This window comes from Amphibalanus amphitrite, unplaced genomic scaffold, assembly GCF_019059575.1.
Source record: "Amphibalanus amphitrite isolate SeventyFive unplaced genomic scaffold, NRLGWU_Aamphi_draft 000261F_arrow, whole genome shotgun sequence".
Classification (NCBI taxonomy): Eukaryota; Metazoa; Arthropoda; class Thecostraca; order Balanomorpha; family Balanidae; genus Amphibalanus; species Amphibalanus amphitrite.
Window position 1 is genome coordinate 230,935 of NW_024881756.1, and position 23,630 is coordinate 254,564.

Sequence of the window (23,630 nt, forward strand, 5' to 3'; positions counted from 1 at the left end):
TGGGGAGGGTGGTTACTGGCTCATTAACTGTCCCTCCCCCCCCCAAAAAGAAAAGAAAACGAAACCGATCATCCGCGAAAAGAACTATTGAGCTCGAACCAAGGTGACGAATCGATTTATAGGTATGCAGGATGACTAACGATGTCACTTTTTTGACTTCTTGTGTCAAATAAATTCCATCATCTGGATAGCACGTCAACATTCTATTTGATATTTTACAACAAACGTATAACTATTTGACGCGACTAGCCTCATAAATGTTCTGAAACTAAAACCGTTTCTTCGCAATTAACTTGGACCACGTCATCCCAGCTTATGCACGACAAAAATAAAATAATGCTTCAGGATCACTGGCCTGAATTCCAATGCGTAAAGTTTACTCAAAACCGGTGTGGCTGAGGCACTCTTCGCTACATCTCGTGACGGCTACCATTGTGTTGCATTTTTTTCGGTAAGCTATAAGTTAATAAGGAAAGGATTGGTGAGTGGGTTGAAAACAGCCCTCACCCTCCACCCCCCCCCCCTCCTTCTTCTGGAAACATAAGTAACCGAAAGATCTGGCGATGGTTTATCCACCTCCTCTGCCGCCGCGCTGCGAGGCCTCGATTCGTTCGGTATGTGGCTTCCTGAGCGGTCCTCCCCGGAGGCAAGGTGAAAGGTCATGGCCTGTATCAGAAATTTATACGTTGCTGAATATGTTTTATAGTTCTTCCAAGGCCTTGGACACCGTTTTATTATATCGGATAAGCATTGCACTTTCTTATCAATCAATACATTTAAAGAAAACTTGATCATAATCTTATACTGCGGCAATTGTAGTTCTGCTTACGGCTGCCTCTTTATGATACGGGCCACCACCATCTCCACTGCGCTGGAGCTCAGGCGTTCTACCCCTCCCCGCTACGGACCGGCCCTCGGGCTAGATGTGTTAGTACTGAGCGCAAACCTGTAGTAGTCACGTGACTTTCATTCACGTAGCGGGAACGGAAGCTATAGGCGATACCAAGGACGGGCTCTGGGGAGGCAACCGGCGCGGAAAAATAGCACGATTGTAGTTTTGGAAGAATATCTGTTGCGGTAAGAGGAATTATACAAAACATACGTCCTAGGAGCAAACATGTGTTATTCCTCCATACTTTGCGCTACATTTCCTTTCTCCAATGGCCAGCACTTAGCAAATAATAGCGCAATTCTAAATTGGTAATATATGTGTACAGTAGCAACTGCGGGTCCCTGTACCTATGCCATATCATCAGCCGTTTTGAATATGGTGACCTCAGATGCCCTCGGTGACCTTGATAGATCAAATAATCGTTTTCGCTTATGGCAGCCATTCTACATAGGTACCTAGAACTCAGGAACTCCTAGGGCAATCGAGACGAAAACATCATCATTCGATTCATGACGTAGGATTTAATCAGTTGTTTCGAATATGCGGCCTCCTAGGTGATCTAGGTGACCTCGGAAGGTCACAACCGTTTTCGCCTAGATATGCCCGAAGCCATTTTATATCTCAAGAATTACTGGGCCGATCGAGACAAAAAACACCACCAGTCGATTCGCCGTATGCGATTTCATTAGCTGTTCCAATTTCCAAACAAGGTGACCTCACTGACCACTGACCTTGAAGTGATCTTCAAAGGCGAAGACCATAGCCGAAAACGGTTATGTGACCTCCCAAGGTCACCGAGGTCACCTGAGGTCACCATATTCGAAACTGGTAATAAAACTGCATACGGCAAACTGACTGTTAGTGTCTTTGTCTCGATCAACTTAGTAGTTCCTGAGTTATCAGATGGTTGCAAGGGTGGCGGCTGAGTAGTGTCGTCCCTTATAAGTGGTAGGTATGTTATTTTTAAACCTTGGAAATGGCGCGATTCGTGTTGGTTCCCCTGGCAGCATGGGCCAGGGTATATTGAGTGAATGGGCAGAGGCATGGGCAGCATACCGGATTGAGAACGGTGGGTATTTCAATTTCGGTTGGTATTGTATTGATTGAAGAAGGCTAGAATTGGATTTTTATGTGGCACTCGATCCTCTTTTTTTGTGTTTATTGTGCAGAAAATCGTAGTTTTTCATTAAAGCGCCGTGATAGTACCTGCGCCGCGAATCAAACAATTGCGGCGTGATTGGCACAACACAGAACAATCTTTTTGCCTTCTAGATGGGTACTTCTGAAAAATAATAAAGGCTTGCCTAATGTTTTTCTTAAGTACAAAGGGACATGTGCTTTCATCTTATCAAAGTTCCAAGGAATAATTGTTTTGGTTGGTGATTGTCTTTGTTCCATGCGTTCCGAGGTTTAGGTTATGTATCATGGGCTATGATGCAGATGCTAGAGAATGAGTGGTTGCCTACCATTATAGAGTTCAGTGGTACCTACTTACTCACCTGTATGTGAAGTCTGAAGCTGAAGTCTGGATAAATTTTCAAGGATAGATTTAGCATAGGTAGGTACTAGGGTTACCCGCGTGCTCCGCAACGCGAAGGGGGGATTTTTTGACCCGTGGGTATTGGGTTGGTCTGTGTCGGTTTGGTTGGTATCCATTTCGTTCGATTGCTTTTTGACGGCCAAGCATTTTGTAATAAAACAAAAAGATACATCACATCGAGGTGCCCGTGTCGTATTATCATGCGTTCTACTTAAGAATGCTTCGAAAACTGGCGTGAAGTCTTTTGAGGGCCATCGCTGAATTTCGCTAAAATGACAATGTAATGGTTTGGAACATTCACATTTTTAAGAATACTGTTGCTCATCATGCAAACATGAAGAGTGAATCTTGGACAGAATTGAATGCTCTTTCCAACGGTGCCATTTTCAATTGCCAAACGTATCAGGTTATGCAGCAAAACCCGTGTAATTAATAAAGTGGCACATCATCGACAAACACCATTTTCTCTAGCGATTTGTACCACCTTGGCGTCGATCAATTAGCTATTCACAATTTTTATATGAGAGGCGGTACCTTTCTCTTGCAAATAGGCGTTGATTCAACTCGCTCCATTTAACGGTCACCTAAAAATAAAATAAATTCCAAAATCCCTCAAAAACCGCAATTTTTCAAATAAAAGTGCCCTCTCCGGTGCACGTGGCGCGTGCTATCCTCTGCATTGCACACCATTCAATAGCCCGTTCAATTCTGTACACGATGCTGTTTTCCCCGTGCCGGTCGGACCCCTGGTCACCAAGATATTGCACGGGAACCGGACCCGTGTCGGCCAAAATTTGCCGTTTTCGCCCGATTTCGCACGCCGATTTATACATGTAAAGTCTATGACGCGAATTTGCACTTTTTGAGCACGCGCCACGCGCTCCCTATCAATCCGATCGAGTTGAGACCCCTCAAAGGCACGTCGCGCATCCTTGATCTATAAGTTGTGCAAATTTCAGCGGGCTAGGTGCAACGGTCTGGCCTGTAGTCCACGCAAAGCACCACCAAGTCGGGACCTCGGTAACGGACAGACGCACCCTCCTCAAATAGTAATATAGATTCATGCATAATTTGACATCTTGAATAAAAAAATGATAAGTCTTGCAAAAAGAAAAGAAAATGCCAACCAGTCACACCTCTTCATATCAGAATATGTACAGACATAAACACATGAAAATTGAAAAACATCCCCATTGTAGTGTTGTCATTTTGTGAAAATATTTTTGCCAACTTTGTCTATCTGAAAGTGACGTTATGACACTTATGACATCATCAACAAAACAGGAAAGGGAATTGGGAACTGGGGTCTATTGGTGTGTTGATTGGTTGGGGGGGGGGGGAAGAAAACAAGATAACAACCATTGATAAGAATGGTTAGAAATTGGGGAAATGTTTCAGGTTCATGGGCTGTAGAGGGGAAAAATGAAAATGACAATAATACTTGTGGTGTAGCAGTGCATTGCAGAAGGCAATGTCTTGGGGGAGATTCAATCAAATATTTTAGGTTAAGTGGTGTATTTGGTTTCAGGATGAAGCAACCTGATGCTTAACTATAACTTAACCTGAAGTCTTAAAATATTTGATAAACTCTTACCTGCAGTCTAGGTATGTATTGCTGTGAGTACCCATCTATTTCCTTATCCCCAGTAGGCATAAATCAGTAGGTTAGGTTGGTTAGAAATTCTAACCAAACCATTTCTCTCATGTAAATGTTCTATTCCCTATCTCATATGTCACTAACATATAATCAAAAATGGCAAGAAATATTTTTCCAAAATGGCAATGCTGCACTGAAACCCCTTCAATACAGTTGCATTTTGTAAGTGTTTTCTAAGGTTTTGATGGATATATCTTGGTGGAATGTTTGGAAACCATTGCAAATTATTTCTTTTAGCATTCAAAAACATTTTGAAGCTTATTAAACACATTATAAATGCTAGGTGATGTCACATACATTGACCATGATCAGTATGTACTTATAGAATCAAGCAATAGTTGGTGTCAAATTGTCTGCAAGACTAGGCTGAATCTAGCAATAATAATGTTTTTTATGACATGTAGCACATGGAACGTAGCTAGCAACTTCTATTCAGTGTTTTTGTTTTACACTCGTGACTCGATGCTCAAGTGGCAGCGAGACGAGTAGCGAAGTAATTAGTAAAATATAACTAGATACATTCACTCCAGTTTGGCAACCATATGTAGTACAGCACGCTGTTTCATCGTGAAATGGATAAGAACTAAGAAGTGTAACTACCCAGTTACGCTTTTTGCTTGCGAGATCTCATGGTGTGGGCGAATATGCGGTGTTTCAAATACGCCATGATGCTAACGCCTAACGTCCTTTAAACCTCGCCCGCACATGCCATTTTCCCATCCTAGAACGGACATGGGGGGGTTGCCACACCCCCCCCCCCCCCGCGCCATTTCGTTCCTGCTGGAGATAGAGCTTCGCGGCAAAGACCAACAGATTCTTTGGGAAGAGATAAATCCAATGGTACCCAACTCTACCTCATTAGGCCATCATTAGTTTGACCTAACCTTCCAGGTCAGGTCAAACTAAAAATGTTGTTTGGGGCCACCATTGGAATATCACGTGCGGTGCCCATCACATACCGATGGCGCTGCCGTTTGTGGTGCCAGGCCAGCTAGAACAGCTCTTTGTCACACTATCCGACTAGGCTTTCACTGGCTGTGGTCAGTTCAGGTCAAGCTAGGTCAAGGTCCTGTAATCTGTTTGCATGTCTGTGTGTGTCTGTGTATACTGATGTGTGCACCGATTGGTTTGTGTGTCCCAATTACATGAGATCATGATCTGAGAAGCTTTTACCAAAAATGCAGTCATAAAACTTCGCGAAAAGTAAATTCAGTAAGCCTAAAATGCAATGTTTTTAGATGACCTAGGTTGACCTTGACCCTGACCCTGACATCTGCAAATCGTCGAATAGCATGTTCCATGATAGGTCAAGGTGGGAGGTAAGACTAGCAAAAACATACAGAAATCAAGGTGTCAAAAGCTAAGACCCATAGCCAACGCAAGATGTTGAGAATTGGCCATTTGGGTCATGACATGACCTGAAACTGAAATGCAAGGTCATATCTCCGAAACCAAAAACCACATAAACTTGACAATTTGAGTGGACGCTGAGAAAGAATAGAGAAGCAGCTATACGAATAATCAGGCTTTTGGCTTTAAAAATGTTGAGTGCAGATCAGAAAAAACTACCTGGGGGGGGGGGGGCTGCAACCCCCCCCCCCCCTATGTGCGGGCAAGGGTTAATGGTCTTAATTGGTTTTACCAGGAACATCGTAAGCATACTCGTAAATATGTTAAGAATCATTAACCTTTTCCTCGAAAAAATAAGATTAAAGATAAAAGCCAAAAGTTATATTTCACACAGTGAGCTTTCAGCTACAAGCCTTCGTCAAACCAACAAAATGACATGATACAAAATTCCAGAAACCCTTTTGCCCGTAGAGCCCCCCCCCCCTCCCCAGTCAACTGCGTTATGTAAAATACCCCAGTTATGCGTGGCCGCGATTTCGCTCTCCGTTTTCTTCTCTCGAATCACAAGTTTGGTAGCTGGCTGTGGGCATAATGTCGCTCTCCCTCCTCCATCGAGATGCTCCCTCCTCCCTTCCTAACCCGTCATAAGACAGCGGGCGCGCGGGTTAACCTGCTACTTAGCTCGGATTCAGTATGTCGTTGGAATCACGATAAAATATTTCCAAAATGTGCTCCCTCTTATCAGGTGCTGTCTTACTTACGATATGTTCGACGCAAACAAGTTTAATGAGTTGAATGACAGATTTGGTAGCTTGCTTCACGTCTAGATAGTCTGGCGCCTTTCTGGTGATAATACCTGTCCTAACCTAAGTATCTATTTTCGTTATTGCAGAATTGTAGCTGTGAATCCAGTTTTCATATGCGAGTAGCTGGCTGCTGAGCCACTATGTCTGGATGGGCGGCCGGCCCCAGCGGTCGGACCAACAGTCTGAGCGGTGCTGCCGGCGCCACGGGAGCGTCCAGCCCCATCCTGGTCGACGACGACTCGAGCGGCGAGGAGGGCAGCAGCGTCTGCCCCATCGTCATCCCAGACACGTGGAATGGCACCACCATCATGCTGCCGGCGATGGGCGATCAGGCGCCGCGCAGTACCAGCCCCATCATCATTCCCGAGTCGTGGATGGGTCGGCCGCTGCTGCTGCCGACTCGGCCCCGGCGCCGCCGGCCGCGCGGACCCAGGACCGCCACCACTGCCACCACCGCTGCAGCTGCCCCTGCGTCCGCCTGCGCCAGACCACCGCGTCCCACCGCTACACCTGCGGATATATCGCGACCCGACGCGCCGGTCCCACCGGTGCCGCAGCCTGCTGCAGGACAGACACAGTGCGGCCAACCCGGGCCGACCACACGGTCTGCCACCCCGACTACAATCGCTGCGGCTGCCGCGGCGGCGATGGCGACACGCGCCGCGTCTCAGCCGGGACGGGGACGGGGCGGTCGGAGAGGCCGCGGTGCCCGCTCACAGACACCCTCAGCGTCTGGACGTGGGCGTGGACGAGGCCGCGGCCGCGGCGCCAGGGGCGGTCGCGGGGCCGCAGCAGCAGCGGCGAGAGCCCCTGGCCCCGACCCAGCTCTGCTGGATAAGGTGAAATCCCTGGTGGCTGGTATCACAGCGGGAACGGAGGGGCTGCGCCGCAGCCTGCCGGGCACACCGAGCCGCGAGGAGCCGGTCCCCGGGCCGAGTGGACTGCAGGCCGGCTACGTCCAGGGTGCAGCTCAGACTGCCGCAAAGGATGGCGTCAAAACCGAAACGGATCAGAAGACCGGTGTGAAAAGCGAGTTCGAAAAGAAGGTGGCTGTCAAGAACGAGATGGTGGCCAAGGCGGGTCTGAAGGCGTCGCCTCCATCCGGGCAGAGTCGCCAGGCGAGCTGCCGTCCAGCCTCGCCGGTGGCCGGACCCAGCCGCGGCCGGGCCGACGGCGCCGACCTGCCCTCGACGGCCGGCGGCGGCGGGGACGTCACGTTCGGCGTGCTGTTCTGCGCGGCGGTGGGCCTGCAGTACTACCCGGGTCTGCTCACAGTCGGCGGCCGGCCGGTGCGACTGTTGCTTTCCGGCGCCCCGGCCACCTCCGGCTCCCGGCGGGACATCCGGCTGGTGACCGAGCGCGGCCTGACCTGCGCCCACCTGAGCCGGCCGGCCGCCGGCGCACTGGCGCCCCTGCTCGAGGCCGGCCTGGTGCGGCTGGATGCCGCCTGTGTGGACCATGACAACAGCACCGCCGCGCTGGAGGTGACGGTGCGCGGCCGCGAGGCAGACCGCCGCCACGTGTGCGACCAGCTCAGAAGCATGGGCTTCGAGCTGGAGGAGCCGTCGGCGCCGTCACCGCCGTCGCCGCCCGTGCCGGACGACCTGTTCTGTCCGGTGAAGCCGGGCCGCGCGCCGGACCCGGACCGCACCCTGGTGACACCGCGTGACCCGCAGCAGGCGGTCAGTGAGCGCTGGGCGGCCGTGCAGCGCTCGCTGAAGGAGGTGGAGCCGTGTGCTGCCGTGGCCAGCCGGCTGTACCCGCACCAGAAGCAGGCGCTCGGCTGGATGATGAAGCGCGAGTCGAGCGGCGCGGTGGCCGAGGGACCGGACGCCGTCTGTGGCGGCATCCTCGCCGACGACATGGGCCTAGGCAAGACGCTCCAGGTGATCTCGCTGATTCTGACGCACTTCAAGGCGGGGAGGCCGCTGGCGGTGCCGGTGCCGTGGAAACGCCGGGCGGCGCCGGCCGCCCTGGCGCTGCCGCCCCCGCCCAAGCCGAAGGCAGTATCGCTGGGAGGTCGGCCGTCACCGAAAATCGACTGGAGCAGCTTCAGACAAAGGTTAAGGCAGGCCTGTGAGGAATCGTCGAACGTCAAGGCGGAGCCGGGCTCCGACATGTTCTCACAGTCCGAGGAAGCTGTAACAGATCGGAAAAGCCGCATCAAGAGGAAGCCCGTTCGCTACATCGACTCGAGCGACGAGGAGGAGGAAAAGGTGGACCTGAAGCGCGTCAAGGCCGAGGCGACGGAGAAACCGAGCAAAGCGTCCACTTCGGCGGCCGGGCCCTCGACCACGTTCGTGACGGTAGACTCGGACGAAGACTTCCTCCCCGATGATGACGACCCTCGGGGCCAGTCTGGCGGCGCCAACGCTGTGCTCATGAAGGCGACTTCGGGCTCGGGTACCACCAGCACCACCAGCCTCGGCAGTGGTGACTTCATCCCAGTGCCGCCGTCCTACTGCGACAGTGAGGGCCGCAGCGGCTGGCGGGGACCGCGCACCACGCTCATCGTCTGCCCGCTGTCCGTGCTCGACAACTGGGAAACCCAGCTGGAGCAGCACGTGCACAAACACGTGCACCTGCGCGTGCGCAGCTACCACGGGCCAAAGCGCACGGCCGCCGACCTGGAGGACGCCGACATTGTGCTGACCACGTACGCCACTCTGGGCCGCGCGCTGGACCACGGAGATGACAGCCCGCTGCTCTGCAAACACTATCTGCGTGTGGTGCTGGACGAGGGGCACACGATCCGCAACCCGCGCTCGCTGATGGCGCGCGCCGCGTTCGAGCTGCGAGCCGAGCGTCGCTGGGTGCTCACCGGTACACCCGTGCAGAACCGACTCAAGGACCTGTGGTCGCTGGTGCGCTTCCTGCGTCTGGAGCCGTACGCCTCGCAGCGGCCGCTGTGGCGTATGATGCTGGAACAGCCGGTGATGCGCGGCAGCCCAGACGCCGTGGAGCGGCTGCAGACGCTAATGGCGTCGATCGCGCTGCGCCGGCTGAAGGAGCAGAAGGTGGACGGCCGGCCGATCGTCTCCCTACCGGCGCGCAACGTCTACGTCCAGCACGTGACACTGGAGGGCGAGCAGCGGCGCCGCTACGACACGATGGAGGAACAGTGCCGCCGCGGCGTGGCGCGCTTCATCCGCGACGGCACCATCGTGCGCCGCCAGGTGCAGATCCTGGTGATGCTGCTGCGGCTGCGCCAGCTGTGCTGTCATCCGCTGCTGGTACCGGCGCACGACCAGCCGCTGCCTGAGGAGGACGAGGAGGGGGGAGCCGGGCCGTCGGCAGAGGAAATCGGCCCCGAGGTAAGCTGTCATCTTCTATCTCACTTTTTGTCTGACATCGGAATCTGACACATGTCATAGTTGATGCATCCCAATTCACAGCCAGCATATTTAGAGTCTGTATTTCATCTTTGTCTAATTTAACTACCGAATTACGCTCTTTGCATACTCACACCATCTTTGTTGCACTCACCAAATGACTTATTTTTAAGATATTGAGCCACTCTAACCGGCGTACCACATCCCTGATCCTCTCCCTCACAAACCTGACTCTGACCCGATCTCTGCTCGCACCCCCCAGGAGCGGCAGCGGCTGGTGGCCGCGCTGACAGAGATGCTGCGCTCTGGGTCCGACGAGGAGTGTCCCGTCTGCTTCGAGCCGCTCCGGCAGCCCGTCATCACCGTCTGCTCGCACGTGTTCTGCCGGCCGTGCGTGGGTCGTCTGCTGGACGCGGCGGCGGGCCCGCGGCCGGCGGCGGCGCCCGACCCGCAGTGCCCGCTGTGCCGCGGCCCCCTGCGCGCCGGGCAGCTAGTGGAGGTGCCTGAGGAGGAGCAGAAGGCCGACCAGGCTGAGAAGAAGGGCGAGGAGGAGGACATGCCCGCTGATGATGTCATGAGCGCCAAGGTGAGTCAAGAGGAGAGTGTATCGGGAGAGTGTTAACCCGCGCGGGGCTGGGGTCTCCAGCCGAACGCGCGGGGCTCGGGGGGGGGGGGTAAATTTTACCCCCCCCCCCCCCCCTGTTATCTCCCGAACTAATGGTCTGATTTGGAAAATTCAAACGCCAATCGAAAGCTCTCATCAAGAACAACTTAAAACATGTACTTAATTTAAAGTTTGAGGTCAAGGTCAAGGTCAGGTCAAGGGTACAAATTGCAAGTTTCTACAGTATCGGCCTTGCACCGTAGTTGCCGAAGAATGGAGTCATGGACTGAGACTGATTGCCCAAAACGTGTTCTTAGGCTACCAAGACAATATTCGTTGCATACAATATCATTCAGAGGTCAAGGTCAAGGTCAGGTCAGGTCACCAAAAAACAAAATATAGAAAAGGGCATGTGCGACACATGTTTTATGGGTCATTTTACTCTTAGAATTCAATAGGCACACTCAATAAGTGATATGGACCACCTCTGGATGAATTTCAGGTCGAGGTCAGGTCAAGGTCAGGTCAAGTGAGGTCAAATTTTGAAGTTGGTTGTTAAGGTCTAAAAAGGTGTCTATCTGATGCAGTTGTTCACGGCGAATCGAATGGTGCTATTTTTGTTTCCGTACGAGGTCTAGAACTTCCAAAAAATCATTTTTCAAAATTTGTGTGTGTCGTGACGTCATAAAACTTTGAATAACTCTCACATTTTTGAACCGATTCTTCTAAAAATTGGTATGTAGGTGCACATAGACCACTTCTCTGACATATATTCTGGTTTTTTCGATACACCTAAAATTTTGGATTTTATACTTATTTTCCAAAAAAAGTCAGTTTTTTGAAGAAAAAAAATTGGGCCAAAATCCAACATTTTCAAAAAACCGAGATAGCCATTTGATAGACAAAGTAGAATTACGTATAACCTTTTTTGTTACGTCTTGATTCCTTTGAAAATGAAGATGTTACCGGCGTTTGAAATTTTGCCGTTTTTGAGGCGAAAATGGCGAACATGACGTCACTAAAACGTCAATTTCTCAAAAATTTCCGACGGATTTCGCTCAAATTTTTAGGGAACGTGTCAAATTGATGTAAGAAAAGGTACTGAAAGTTTGGCGGCGCTGCGCGCCGCCGTTTTTGAGATATTGCAAAAATTCGCGAGGGGGGGGGGTAAAATTTACCCCCCCCAGCCCCGCGCGGGTTAAGGTCTCGTCTGAGTTGTTTGCGTGGGCTGAATGCTTCAATTATCTTAAAATGATTTATTTGCCTTTGCATTTGGCAAATAGTACAATAGCCTGTACTTTTGCCATGTTCATTTCTGAGAGTTTTGCAGCTCTTTTTGATATTCCTAGTAATTTTTTACTGTCATAGTGCGTACTGTGTATTCTGCCGAACTTCATCAAATACCAGCTTTCAAAGGCATTGAGCCTTTGAAATCGTCCCGTCCCGCGTGCCCAACTGACATCTGCGCCGTTTCCCAGATCAACTCCCTAATGGAGGGTCTGCGCGCCATGCGTGCCGAGGACGCGTCCACCAAGGCGCTGGTGGTGTCCCAGTTTACCAAGCTGCTGGACCGGCTGGAGGCGCCGCTGCGGGCCGCCGGCCTGGTCTTCTGCCGGCTGGACGGTACCATGTCGCTGCCGGAGCGGCGGCGCGCCATCGCGCAGCTGTCGCAGACGACCGCCGGCGCGCCCTCCGTGCTGCTGCTGTCACTGCGCGCCGGCGGTGAGGGCATCAACCTGACGGCCGCCTCGCGCGTCTTCCTGCTCGACCCGGCCTGGAACCCCGCCAGCGAGGAGCAGTGCTTCGACCGGTGCCATCGTCTGGGTCAGACGCGGCCCGTCACCATCGTCAAAATGGTGGCCAAGGACAGTGTCGAGGAGCGTATGATGGATCTGCAGGAGAAGAAGCGCCAGCTGATGACCAGCACGTTCGGAGGTGTAGGTCTGACGGCTGAACAGCGCCGGGTGCAGTTCATCAACGATATGCGCACACTGTTCAACCTGTGAGCGGGTGAAGCGGTGCTCGGGGCTCCGTGCCAGACGGTGGTTGTGTCGGAGGCTCGCCCCCGAACGACTAGGGCTGTGTTGGGGAGTGCAGAGGCTCGTCTGTATCGAGGTGGAACGATCAGCTACACGGCGCTGCGCGGAGCGGGTGGAGTAATCGTCGGCTGTGACTGCTGCTCGATATGTAAGTGCCTTCGGCCAGGAAAGCTCGTTAGTAGGGACAAGCTGCCGAGTTGTAGAGCTAGTGTTTGCTTAGTTGTTGCGTAATTTGTGGACCACCACGAGTTTGTAAATTGTTTGAGGTAGATTACGCAATAAGATGGATTGGTATGGGCCGTCGGAGCTGTTTCACCCTAGGGGTGCCCCTCCTGTGCTCTGCTATGTCCCGATTTCTCGCTGATCTATGTGGTTGTGTGCCGGCCAGCAACATGCAAGCAACAATATCGCTCTATTCCATTTAAAACGTTCCAGATGACACGTTGACCGCTTGGTTAGTGTCTGTTAGCCGTGGATGAATGAAGTTTTAATTCAGTGCGTATTAACAGAGGGTTATTGGTTCAGCAATCTTTATCTTCTCGTCCTATGATGCACTACGCTTCTAGAATATCAATCCACCATAGCTGCCTGAGCTGTACAAATCACTTCTGACGAATATTGTGCCTTGCTGTTGTCTCAGGATAGAAACCTGCCCGATCAAGGATGTTTTTCATGGTTATTTAACCGAGCTTGTCGTTGTTGGTAATATACCTTACGGTATTGATCGTGTATGCTGGTAACCGACCACGCTAAAGAGCCTGGTTAGTGGTTACCGAATTGTGCAATCGATGATGGCGTGGTTTGTGCCAACTGCCAGCCACCAGTGCAGCGACGGCACCACCTAGCGGGAGGTCGGGGAACTTGTCTGGCATTTGGCGGAGCGACAGATGTCGCTACTAGGGGGTGGATGCAGACTGCACGGCGTCCGCCACTGGCCTCCCCCGCTAAAGTCTCCGCTGTCTCCAGACTCAAGACATCCCGATCGATTCACTATGGGGACCTGAGAACCTTTCTGAGGTCATGCGTGAGGTCACGATGCGTGCACAGAAGTTATCACCCATTTTTCGATGCCAATCTATTACGGAAATGTGACCTGCATTCTGATCACCGGGATCGCTGGTTCGAAAATCACGGAATACAGACCAGTTTTTATACTTATGACACCTGAGAGCTACCAGTTTGCCATCTCCACCCGCATTCTTTCCCGTTACTCTCCTGTATCCAAAAAGCCCAATTTTATTCATCATAAAGCGTTTATTCACAGAAAGCAACGTGGTAATGTGGCAGACCATCAGTAACATTTTACAAATCACTTCCCATCACAAATCAAGCCCGTGCCGCGAACAAGACCGGACTACAAAACAAACGAACCGAGACAGGGCGCTTCCCCGCGCCTCAGACACGTAGGTAGGTAGCACAGCTCCGCACCGGCCCGGCGGCAGCTACTGCAGGGGTCGCCGGTGGGCCGGGGAGGGGAAGGGGGACCGGGCGAGTTAGGCAGTCTCCATGGCGCCCTCGCCACCCTCCTTGGCCGGCGGCTCGCTCTCGGGCGCCTCCACCATCAGCTGACCCGAGGAGGTCAGCCGGGACTTCAGCAGGTCCGGGTTGACGCCGGGCGGCAGAGTGAACTTCCTCACCATGCGCATGCTGGAACAGCCCTCCTCAGACTTCTCCTCGCGGTGGGCGTCCACGGTGACCACGCCGCCGTCCACCTTGACGCTCACCTCCTCCGGTTTGAAGGCGCTGACATCCACACCCACCTGGAACTGAGGCTTCTCGACCGGCTCAGCCACCTGCATCTGTTCCGGGGCCGGCGCCGCCTCCACCGCCTTCTTCTCCTCGGGCGCCTTGATGGCCTCCTTGGAGCCGACCGGAGGAGCCTCCAGCACCAGCTGGCCCTCGCGGGTCAGCCGGGAGCTCAGAGCGCTGGCGTCGACATTGTCCGGCAGCCGGACACGGCGCACCATGCTGCTGGTCACCAGACCGCCGCTGGTCTTCTCGTGGTGGCGGGCGCGAACCGTGACCACGCCGTCCGACAGCTTCACGCTGACTTCCTCCGGCTTGTAGCCAGTAGCGTCCAGAGCTAGCTTGAAGCCCTCGTTCTTCTCCGGTTCGGCTTTCTTCACCTGCTGCTGCTGCTCCTGCTGAGGACCCCTCAGACACTGCTGTCCTGGGACGTGCGTGAATGGGCGCCAGACGGGCCCGTCCAGCTCAGCAAAAGTTGACCACGGGTCCCAGAAGCTCAGCGGTCCGTGGGAACTGATGTCCCGCCGAGGCGCCCACCGGCGGCCGTAGGGCTCGAAAAACAGGAACGTATCCATGCTTGTCGCTGAAAACTCACGTGAGCTCCGCTCGCTCTTTGAAGGCTCAAATCCGACTGGTTGCCTCTGCGGGCCGAAAGCGAGAATATAAACCACGCCGCCCGCCCTCCACAGCTGACCGGAGCTTTCTCGACGACAGAAATCACCAGAGACGAGCCTTCGCAGCGCCGGACAACGCTGGCCAATCAGCGCCCGTAGAGGGTGTGACGTCATTAAACAGCAACGAATGGAGGCTCAGCTTTCAGAAGGGCGGAGCAGCTTCGAGAAACAGATCCATGTGGAGGGTTCTGGTAATCGATCGCCGCCGGCTGGTCAGTGGCCGCGTGACGTGCAACACAACACCGGACGGAATGTCATTTCAAGGTCAGTGCGGATCAATGCCTACCGGCTGGGCCCCGGGCGCCGGCTCAGTATCGGGGTATTACGAAACAGCGCGGCGGGCGGGGACTGGGGTCTGGGGACCACCGAAAACATCGAGAACATGAGGGAGCCATCGACTGTTTCGTAAAGGGGTGGATAACAATTCACATAGCTTACATCAGACAATTACCTATGCCTTCAACTAAAAATGTGAGCATATACATTCTTGGACGATACCGCGAAAACGAAATATTTCTATCGAGAGTTTTCAAAGGATTTCATGCACGAGGCCTTGGCCGAGTGCATGAAATTCTTTGAAAACTCGAGATATAAATATTTCGTCGCGGTAGAGTCCTAGATATTATTGGGGAATATTTGTTTCTGGTCCCTAAAAAGCTGTTTCTGGCACCTAATTGCTGATCAGCCCCAAAATGCTTATTCGACCCTAATATCTGAATCTGGCACCTAATTGCTTCCACACAGCCTAAAGTTGCCAGATCGTCTAGTTGAACTCCGTATTTGCTGTTTGCTGATTCAGCACCAAAACCAAAACATCCAGCACCTATTTTATTCCACGTTTGCCTACCTAATTTGCGTAATCTTCCTGATTTTATGTATCCTAACAACATGAACGTTGCATTCGGTGATGTCAAGTGCCATTTTCGCCAGTGGAGATAATGATTAATGCCATTTCTAGCCAAAAGAGAATCACTAGCCAGCTATGGTGCAGCATAGCAAGACGCTCCTATACCAGCCTGCTACGTAGAGACTAGAGATTATTGCACCCTCAGCCATTTTAACGTGAAAAGTTTGGATCCGTCACTTCCAGCCAGGCTCTCAGGTCATAAACTGGAGTAAAGCAAAATGTCAACTCTGAACAGACATGCCACGCAACCGGCCCTCTTTTCAAATATTATTAGCTTTCTGCAATCATCGTCTGACTCCATCTCGATCAAACGCAGCATCCGGTTTCGACAGGGGCGTTTGACTGACCGGCCACACAATAACCAAAAACAAAATCAAAGCTTCATGCACACATATGACTAGTGACATAAGTAAGAAACGGATGAAAAAGGCACAACCACGGCACAACTCTGCGCGGCAAACAACGGACAATGTCCCACGCAAGATCCCGCGTTTCTTCAGCGGCCTTGAACGGAATGAAAACATTACATTTTTTGGAGCTATTTGATGACGTCAAAAAAATACAATACCCGTTTTAATGGTCAAAATCGAGACAATTACTCACAAAAATGTTTCCCTTTAAGCATTACAAATAAATACTTTTAAATATTTAAATGACATTGTTTTTTTCAAACAAATCAATATTATTTGCTTACTTAAACGTCATATACAATGCTGAGATCACTACGGGGCTGTCTTAGAGTGTAGCTGCACTGGCAACCTTTAGGCTAGACTCCAGGGGTCATACCAGAACAACATGATTCTACCAGCCAGTAGTTCATTTTTCTACTAGATTGGTGCTACGCTCAGCATTTAGGTGCCAGATTCAGAAAAAAGAGTAAGGCGTACCGATGAATAGGTGCCAGAAACAGCTAATTAAGGTCATTTTCCATGATTGGTGCTGGTATCCACCAAATAGGTGCTGAGGACCAATTTTGGGGCGAGTCAGCTTTTAGGTGCCAGAAATAGCTTTTCTGGGACGCAATTAAATGGCGTCCGATATTATTTCCTGTATGCTTCTTAATATCGTTCGTTATTTGCTTAAAAAAGGTCGAAATATGCATAAATAAAATACAGTAACATTAACTACACGTTAAATACTGAGATACTGGCAGTTCTAATTGCTCAACAGTTCAGCAAAGCTTACAAATTTTCTTTAAAACAGAAGCCCTCGATGAAATCAAGCTATCCAAGAAAACCATCCAAGAAAACGTCTCGCGCAAAGTTTCTTGGATGGCTGGATTGCATTGCAAAACTGCATCAAACATACAGGAATAAATAAGCCAAATATTCTTTCTCGTGGTTCTTACTGTACCTACCTATGATATACTGCCTTGCCTATGCCTTTGTAACAAGTTCATTCGGCATGCGGCGGCATAAACCAAAAACTGGACATGCTCACGGGCATAAATAGCTGTCTGCACTATTTACTTGCCAAAAAATGCACCTATCGTGTGATGGACTTCTTAAAACAAGTAAGTTGTCGACAACTAATTATCGATTCATAAAACGAATTTTGCCACTGATTACCATTTTTCGGCATTGTCCGACGTTGTTCCAGCGGTAACCGGACAAAAGACAGTAAAGCAGAAGATCGTATGGCAGAAGATCGTAGGCAGTTGATCGTGTGCAAAATATCGTAATGGATAAAGATCGTACGACATAATGCTCGTATGGACAAAAGATCGTATTCGCTAAGGATCGTCAAGGAAAATGATCGTATGCCAAAAAGTCGTAATGGATAAAGATCGTACGACATAATGCTTCGTATGGACAAAAGATCGTATTCGCTAAAGATCGTCAAGGAAAATGATCGTACGCCAAATGATCGTATGAGTTAAAGATCGTACAGTCAAAATGATCGTATTCACATAGTGCAGGCTGCAGCCCAACTCCAGCGCATACAAAGCTTATCAATTTCTGTGTTCGCATAGTAAGTGGCCGTCGTAAGCTCGACCACACATTGATGTTATTTCAGAACTTATGGCTCAATGACACCTAAAAGCAACGCGTTGTATATGTGCCGAATAAATGATTGTATGTGCTGCTGTTTTCATGTACGTACCTATTTGAAGTGAATACAACCAGTATAACGCCTTTTGGGGCGACTAACGGAGCGAGCGAGAGGGTGAGCCTTGCACGTGTGGAATTTTGAGGGGGTACCTCCAACTGACTTGTGCACGGCACCCTACTAACTGGTCTCCAGCGATGTGCCAAATTTGAGCACAATCGGCCCAGCCGTTCTCGAGATCTGGGAGCGGCACCCTGCACGTGCGCACGTGCAAAATGGGTCCCAGCATATAGGGCCTTGGTCCCAGCTGACTTGTGCACGGCACCCTACTAACCGGTCCCTAACTGTGTGCCAAATTTGAGCGCCATCGGTCCATCCGTTCTCGAGATCTGGAAACGACCCCGGCATGTGCGAACGTGCAGCAGCACCCCAACTCTGGCACATGGATATGCATTGCCCTAGTGGGTGCCTATACCTCTATGCCAGCATTGAGCACAATCGGCCAAGTAGTTACCGAGATATTGCAACAATTACAAAACTGACACCTCTTCGTTTTGCACGTGGCACGTGCATAAGGGGTCACCCGTTTGCATCGGGAATAGTCCAATACTTGGTAGAAGGAATGAAGCTACCCTACAAAAATTACCGCATGTAAATCGGTCAAGTGGTTGCTGAGATATAAGCCTCGCAAAAGCGTCCGCACGGCCGGCCGGCCGGCCGCTCATGCTCAGAAATTTCTCTCAGAAATTTGCAGGAAAGACTCCGCTCGCTTCGCTTGCTCCGTAACTAAACCCATGGTGCGCGTCTTTCCTTCTCCGTAACTAAACCCTCAGCGTCAGCCTCAGCCAGACGCTGAGAACGAACTATAAAAAAGAACGAACTATAACGGGCTTTATGCTACAATCATTTACTTACAACACTATTCTATACGATTATTTACTTACGAACTTAACGTTACAATCTTTTGTCGTACGATCTTTTACAACATACGATCTTTATCTTACGATCATTTACGATCCATTGCTTTACGATCTTTTGCTTACGATCTTTGGTCGTACGATCTTTTGCGACATACGATCTTCATCTTACGATCATTTCCCTACGATCTTTTTCATACGATCCTTTGCTTTACGATCCTTTGCTAACGATCTTGAGTCGTACGATCTTTTGCGACATACGATCTTCATCTTACGATCATCTTCCTACGATCTTTTTCATACGATCAATTGCTTTACGATCTTTTGCTTACGATCTTTTGTCGTACGATCTTTTACAACATACGATCTTTATCTTACGATCATTTTCGTACGATATTTTTCCATACGATATTTTGTCTTACGATCTTTTGTCACGTAATCGTTCCAGCACCTGCCCACTGGCGGTTATCGGTGTCTGCTGATTTGTAAATTCAGTTGTTGGATTATGGATAGCACTATGCTCATTTTTGCAAGCTAGCACAAGCGCAGATTGGCCCGACTGACCCGACTGCCATATGCACTGTGCCCTACAGAGGGGGGGGGGGGTACGACCCCCCTCGCCGTTTCGCCCCTGGTGGAGCTAGCGCGTCGCGGAAAAAAAAAAACGAGCGTGTCGCCGTTACGAGACGCAGAGATTGATACCCGATTTTAAGTTCCTAGGTCAACCGGTGATCTCTGAGGTCAGGTCAAGTGCCCCAAGGTACGGTCCTGTTTTTGGTGAATAACTTCGCAAAAAATGGCCGCAGAGCCGCGATTTTGGCAGCATCGTGTTCGCCTCGCTCAGGCACGTCGAACGATATACTTTTTGTTTGGGTGAGGTCAACTTAGGGTGTTGACCTCAGGTGACTGTCAGGTCAGCGCCCCCAGGTCACGAAATTGGTCGAAGTAGGTCATGTCGCATATCATTCGATTTGGCAGGTTTTCCTGAGTCCATTGATGGCTTTCCCGACTCGTTAGCTCAATTTGATCGGGAGTTATTGACGAAAAACTAATATGACCCTAATGACGTCATAAATGACGTCACGCAAGGTCAACATTGCAAAAGTGACGCATGTAACCTTGCAAGGAGTGCATCAAATCACGATTCTGTGTGCTTGAGATAGTTGGAGATCGTTTCCGTGACCCCCCCCCCCCCCCGTGAGCAGCCGGGAAGGAATACAGTTTTGAACGGGACGCCGTGTTGTCTACTTCAATCGGCAATACAAATTTGTGATCGTTTTGCTTTTATCGACCTCCAGTGACCTCACCGATGACTTGATCGAAAATGACCAGTGTGATCCTGAAAGATCGTACAACGATCCATCTATTGCTTTTCCTGCGTCTCTCTAGCTTTCTTACTTTCCGTGATAACCTGGTGTGGCCAAATACGCTATGGCAAAGCTGGCTGAGAGGTCCAGCCAGTAGCGGCGGAACACCTTCAATGAGGGGGGGGGGGGCACTGCCGACTTTTGGTCCCATTCTTTCCATGCAACGCCCATAGGGCTAATGTTAAAATGCCAAAATCAAAGGGGGGGGGGCACGGTGCCCTGGTGCCCTCCCCGTTCCGCCGCCTATGGGTCCAGCCGGGCGCAGGTTTAGGTGTTGACCTCGTGTGAAGGTCAGGTCAGAGCCGCTTAGCGCACGAAGCTGGTTGAAAGGGTCATACCACACATCATTCGATTCAAATTTTTTCCCGAGTCCATTGGTGGCACTGGCTTTCCTGATTCGCTAGCTCAACTTAATCGGAAATTATTGAAAGAAGTTATATGGCTTTAGTGATGTCATGAATGGCGTCACGCAAGGTAATGATGCAAAAGTGAAGCATCGGACCTTGCTAGGATTGCATGAACTCACGATTCAATGTATGTACTTTAGGTAGTCTTATATCATTCCCGGTGCCGAAATAACATTCATATTTAACTTTCAAGCCCCTCCCCATTGACATTTAACGGTGAGGTCACACGTCACCGACTTGATCTCAGGTGATACTTAAAGTGACCAATGACCATCCCACCTCAACATTAGTTTTGAGTTGAGATAGCCAAATTGGTGGCCATGGCCTGCAAATACCGGTTTGGGCACTCACAACATCGAAAAATGCTTTAATTCGGAGATATGGAATTTCAAACTTACAGTTTTCGGATTCTAAGGGGCTAATGCATTAGGATGCCCCCTTAGAATTTGTGACGTCAGCGGTGATCTAACGATTTTAAAACCTTATACTAACATCTTTGTGAAGCAGTGGTGGTATATGCTATTTGCGCGCAACATCTGCCGCAAACGCCGCACTTCCAAAATGAAGTCGCTAGAAACAGCGGAGATCCCCAAAAAGTAAACAAAAGTAGGTAAATGTCTAATATCTTGAAAACCGGTGAATATTTTTCGGTGAAATTTGGTAGCCTACCAAATTTCAGTGATGTTCGTTTTTGCTCTTTCTGAACCGAGCGACATCACCTTCATGCCAATTCATTAACTTTTTTGAAGGTGGGAGGGTTCCTTTAAGAAAAATTGGAGATATACATTATACAGGCTGCGAGACCTCTGAATGATTTCAGGTCCTGTAAGTTTCATCTCCCGGCATGAAAGCTCATTTGGCACTGAGGACATTGCGATCAGTTGCGACATTTTGGGGTCGGCAGAAGTTCGCTTATGACGTCACAGGTCAGTGACCTGATGACCTGAAAATGCGGTTGGTGTCACAAGATTTGGATTTGGGCTTAGATCAAATGTCAGGTATGCTGAGTGTCAGCTCTGTATCGCCGGCTGTTCCGAACTATTGCGAAAAAAATAATATGGTTGAGGGGCTGTACACGCCCCCACCCCATCCGGCGAGAGCTCAACAAGTCATTACGTTGACCTGAGGGCGGCCAAAGCTTAATGTTGCCCTTAAGCTTATAAGGACAACTTATTACTTAATTCATTCGACACTTTTCCACGAGAGGAGCACGAAATCGGTAAAAGTAATTTTGCCAAAGTTTTTAATCAAAGTTATCGCCGGCAATCAGTTCTCTGCAGGCTCAGCCGTTGACTATTGACCGATGTGCTTTTCCGCGGTGCCGTAGCTTTATTGGTCCCGAGTTTTACGCCGATCTCTCTCTCTCTCTCTCTCTCTCTCTCTCTCTCTCTCTCTCTCTCTCTCTCTCTCTCTCTCTCTCTCTCTCTCTCTCTCTCTCTCTCTCTCTCTCTCTCTCTCCCTCTCCCTCTCCCTCTCTCTCCTTCTCTCTCTCTCTTTCTCTCCCTCCCTTTCTCTCTCCCTCTCTCTCTCTCTCTCTCTCTCTCTCTCTCTCTCTCTCTCTCTCTCTCTCTCTCTCTCGGGCTGAAAAAATGTTGAAATGGGCAAAATTTGATCTGTGATGACGTCTGGTGTCTGGTGACCTTACCTAAAAGAATGACCTAATTACTTTTACCATGATTTTCGGCGTTCTTTCGAAAGCCACTTGTCGGTCGCTACGTGCATAGACATAGCCTTCTATGTATATATATCTAAGCCTTGGATCATAAAATCCCCCGCATCATAGATTTGAATATTTGAAATAGTAATGGAAAAATCGGAGTAACGGAAAAATCGGAGTTGATTCATCACGCCAGACAGTCTCTGGCTTTTTTTGTCCAGTTTCCAACCCTTTTTCTTTTTCGATCCGGGTCCTCCTTACCTAAAATTTACGGAGCCGGGAGGCGGCATTTAACACCTAGCAATGTTATCCAGCGATCAAGCAATAACGTTCAATTGAACATTCCAGACGGCACCGGAAGGCGGAATCTACAGTCGCGTCAGTTCCCCCCCCCCCCCCCCCCCCCTTTGGAATGTTCCGGTTGCACGGCCTTGAGGGCCTACCTCACTCGTAACATTCCGAAACGCCCAGACTGGTCTAGACACCCAGCTGATCGTACAGCGACGTCATCTAGCAGCGAATCAGAAGCCAGTACTGGGGTATGACGTCAGAGGTCTCCGGCCAATGAGAGTCAAAGATAGATCATCAACACGGAGCGAGCTCGCGAAATGGATCATTGGTGAGCCGTCGCCAGTTGACGCCGCCGGTGTCCGGAACAGTCCCGTGCAGTGCCGGCGGATCCCGTCCCGTCTGTCTGGTAACAAAAGTGACCGGCCCGCCGCCCGCGGAGTCAGACATTCGAGTGGTGTTTGTCGTGGTTGGTCTGTGTCTCGCTCGCTCGCGCTACTTTCTGCGATGGATCTGCTGCTGGAGCCATGGGCCGTGTTCCCGCTCTTGGCGGACATCGAGCCCCATCACACCCTGAAGGATTCGGACAAGTTCCAGGCTTCGATGCACCTGGGCCACTACAAACCTGACGAAGTGGTGGTCAAGGTAGCCGACAACGTGGTGACCGTGCGGGCCGAGCACGAGGAGAAGCACGAGGACGGTTACTCGCACAGCCGAACGGTGCGGCAGATGACGCTGCCGCAGAACACCAAGGTGGACCAGCTCACCTCCCACCTGACCCCCAACGGCGACCTGCTGCTGGAGGCGCCTTACATCAACAAGCCGGCGCTGCCTGCGACCAGGGACATTCCGATCGCCATCGAGGGTGCCGGGGACGCCCCGAAGGTCGAGGGCAAAAAGTGAGCTGTGATTTCGGGTCGGTGGACTGCTGCCCGCGGCTATGGTTATGTATCGAGCCGAATTTGTAAGTTACTGTTTTGTTCGCCATACGCGAGGTGCTGCGGGCGACGCGCTTTCAGGGATCATATGGACCCTCGATTGATTTTTGATTGTAGCCCAGAGATGTGCGCGATTTGGGTCTCTGTCTGCCACGCTGCCGCGGCGTGGTTTGTATCTGTGTTTGTTCGGGCCAATAAATGTTGACCGATGCTGATGCTTCTACTGGAGTTTGTTGTCTGTGAATGTAGACTTGTTGATAGCGAACAGACGCAGCTAATCGCAGTGGTCTGGTGGCATATTGAATGGGATGTGCGTGGATGTAGATTTTCGGCGTGATGCAGTTCAAGTTATGTCCCCGAGCGACTGAAGGGTTGGGGGGGGGGGGGGAGACGGGGAGTGAGGTGAGGGAGGGTAAATCAGTCAGGTAGTTTGGGAGCATGGGCTCGTCTGCAACAGTTT

General features: G+C 50.8%; 3 protein-coding genes across 3 annotated transcripts; 2 read left to right on the forward strand and 1 right to left on the reverse strand.

Moving 5' to 3' along the window:
• The first annotated feature begins 1,864 nt into the window (after nt 1-1,864).
• LOC122386752 (helicase-like transcription factor) lies at nt 1,865-12,942 on the forward strand. The gene is made up of 4 exons (XM_043376296.1): nt 1,865-1,961; nt 6,332-9,559; nt 9,840-10,163; nt 11,660-12,942. Exons 2-4 carry the CDS (start codon nt 6,386-6,388, stop codon nt 12,185-12,187), a joined length of 4,026 nt encoding a protein of 1,341 aa, XP_043232231.1. The 5' UTR covers nt 1,865-1,961; nt 6,332-6,385; the 3' UTR covers nt 12,188-12,942.
• A 512-nt stretch (nt 12,943-13,454) lies between these two features.
• Nucleotides 13,455-16,968, reverse strand: LOC122386754. Its single transcript, XM_043376300.1, has 2 exons — nt 16,905-16,968; nt 13,455-14,849 (listed from the first exon to the last, which is right to left on the reverse strand). Exon 2 carries the CDS (start codon nt 14,752-14,754, stop codon nt 13,714-13,716), a length of 1,041 nt encoding a protein of 346 aa, XP_043232235.1. The 5' UTR covers nt 14,755-14,849; nt 16,905-16,968; the 3' UTR covers nt 13,455-13,713.
• Nucleotides 16,969-22,559: 5,591 nt separating this feature from the next.
• LOC122386756 (heat shock protein beta-1-like) lies at nt 22,560-23,391 on the forward strand. The gene has a single exon (XM_043376303.1). The coding sequence runs from the start codon at nt 22,740-22,742 to the stop codon at nt 23,133-23,135; it is 396 nt and encodes a 131-aa protein (XP_043232238.1). The 5' UTR covers nt 22,560-22,739; the 3' UTR covers nt 23,136-23,391.
• Nucleotides 23,392-23,630: the final 239 nt, after the last annotated feature.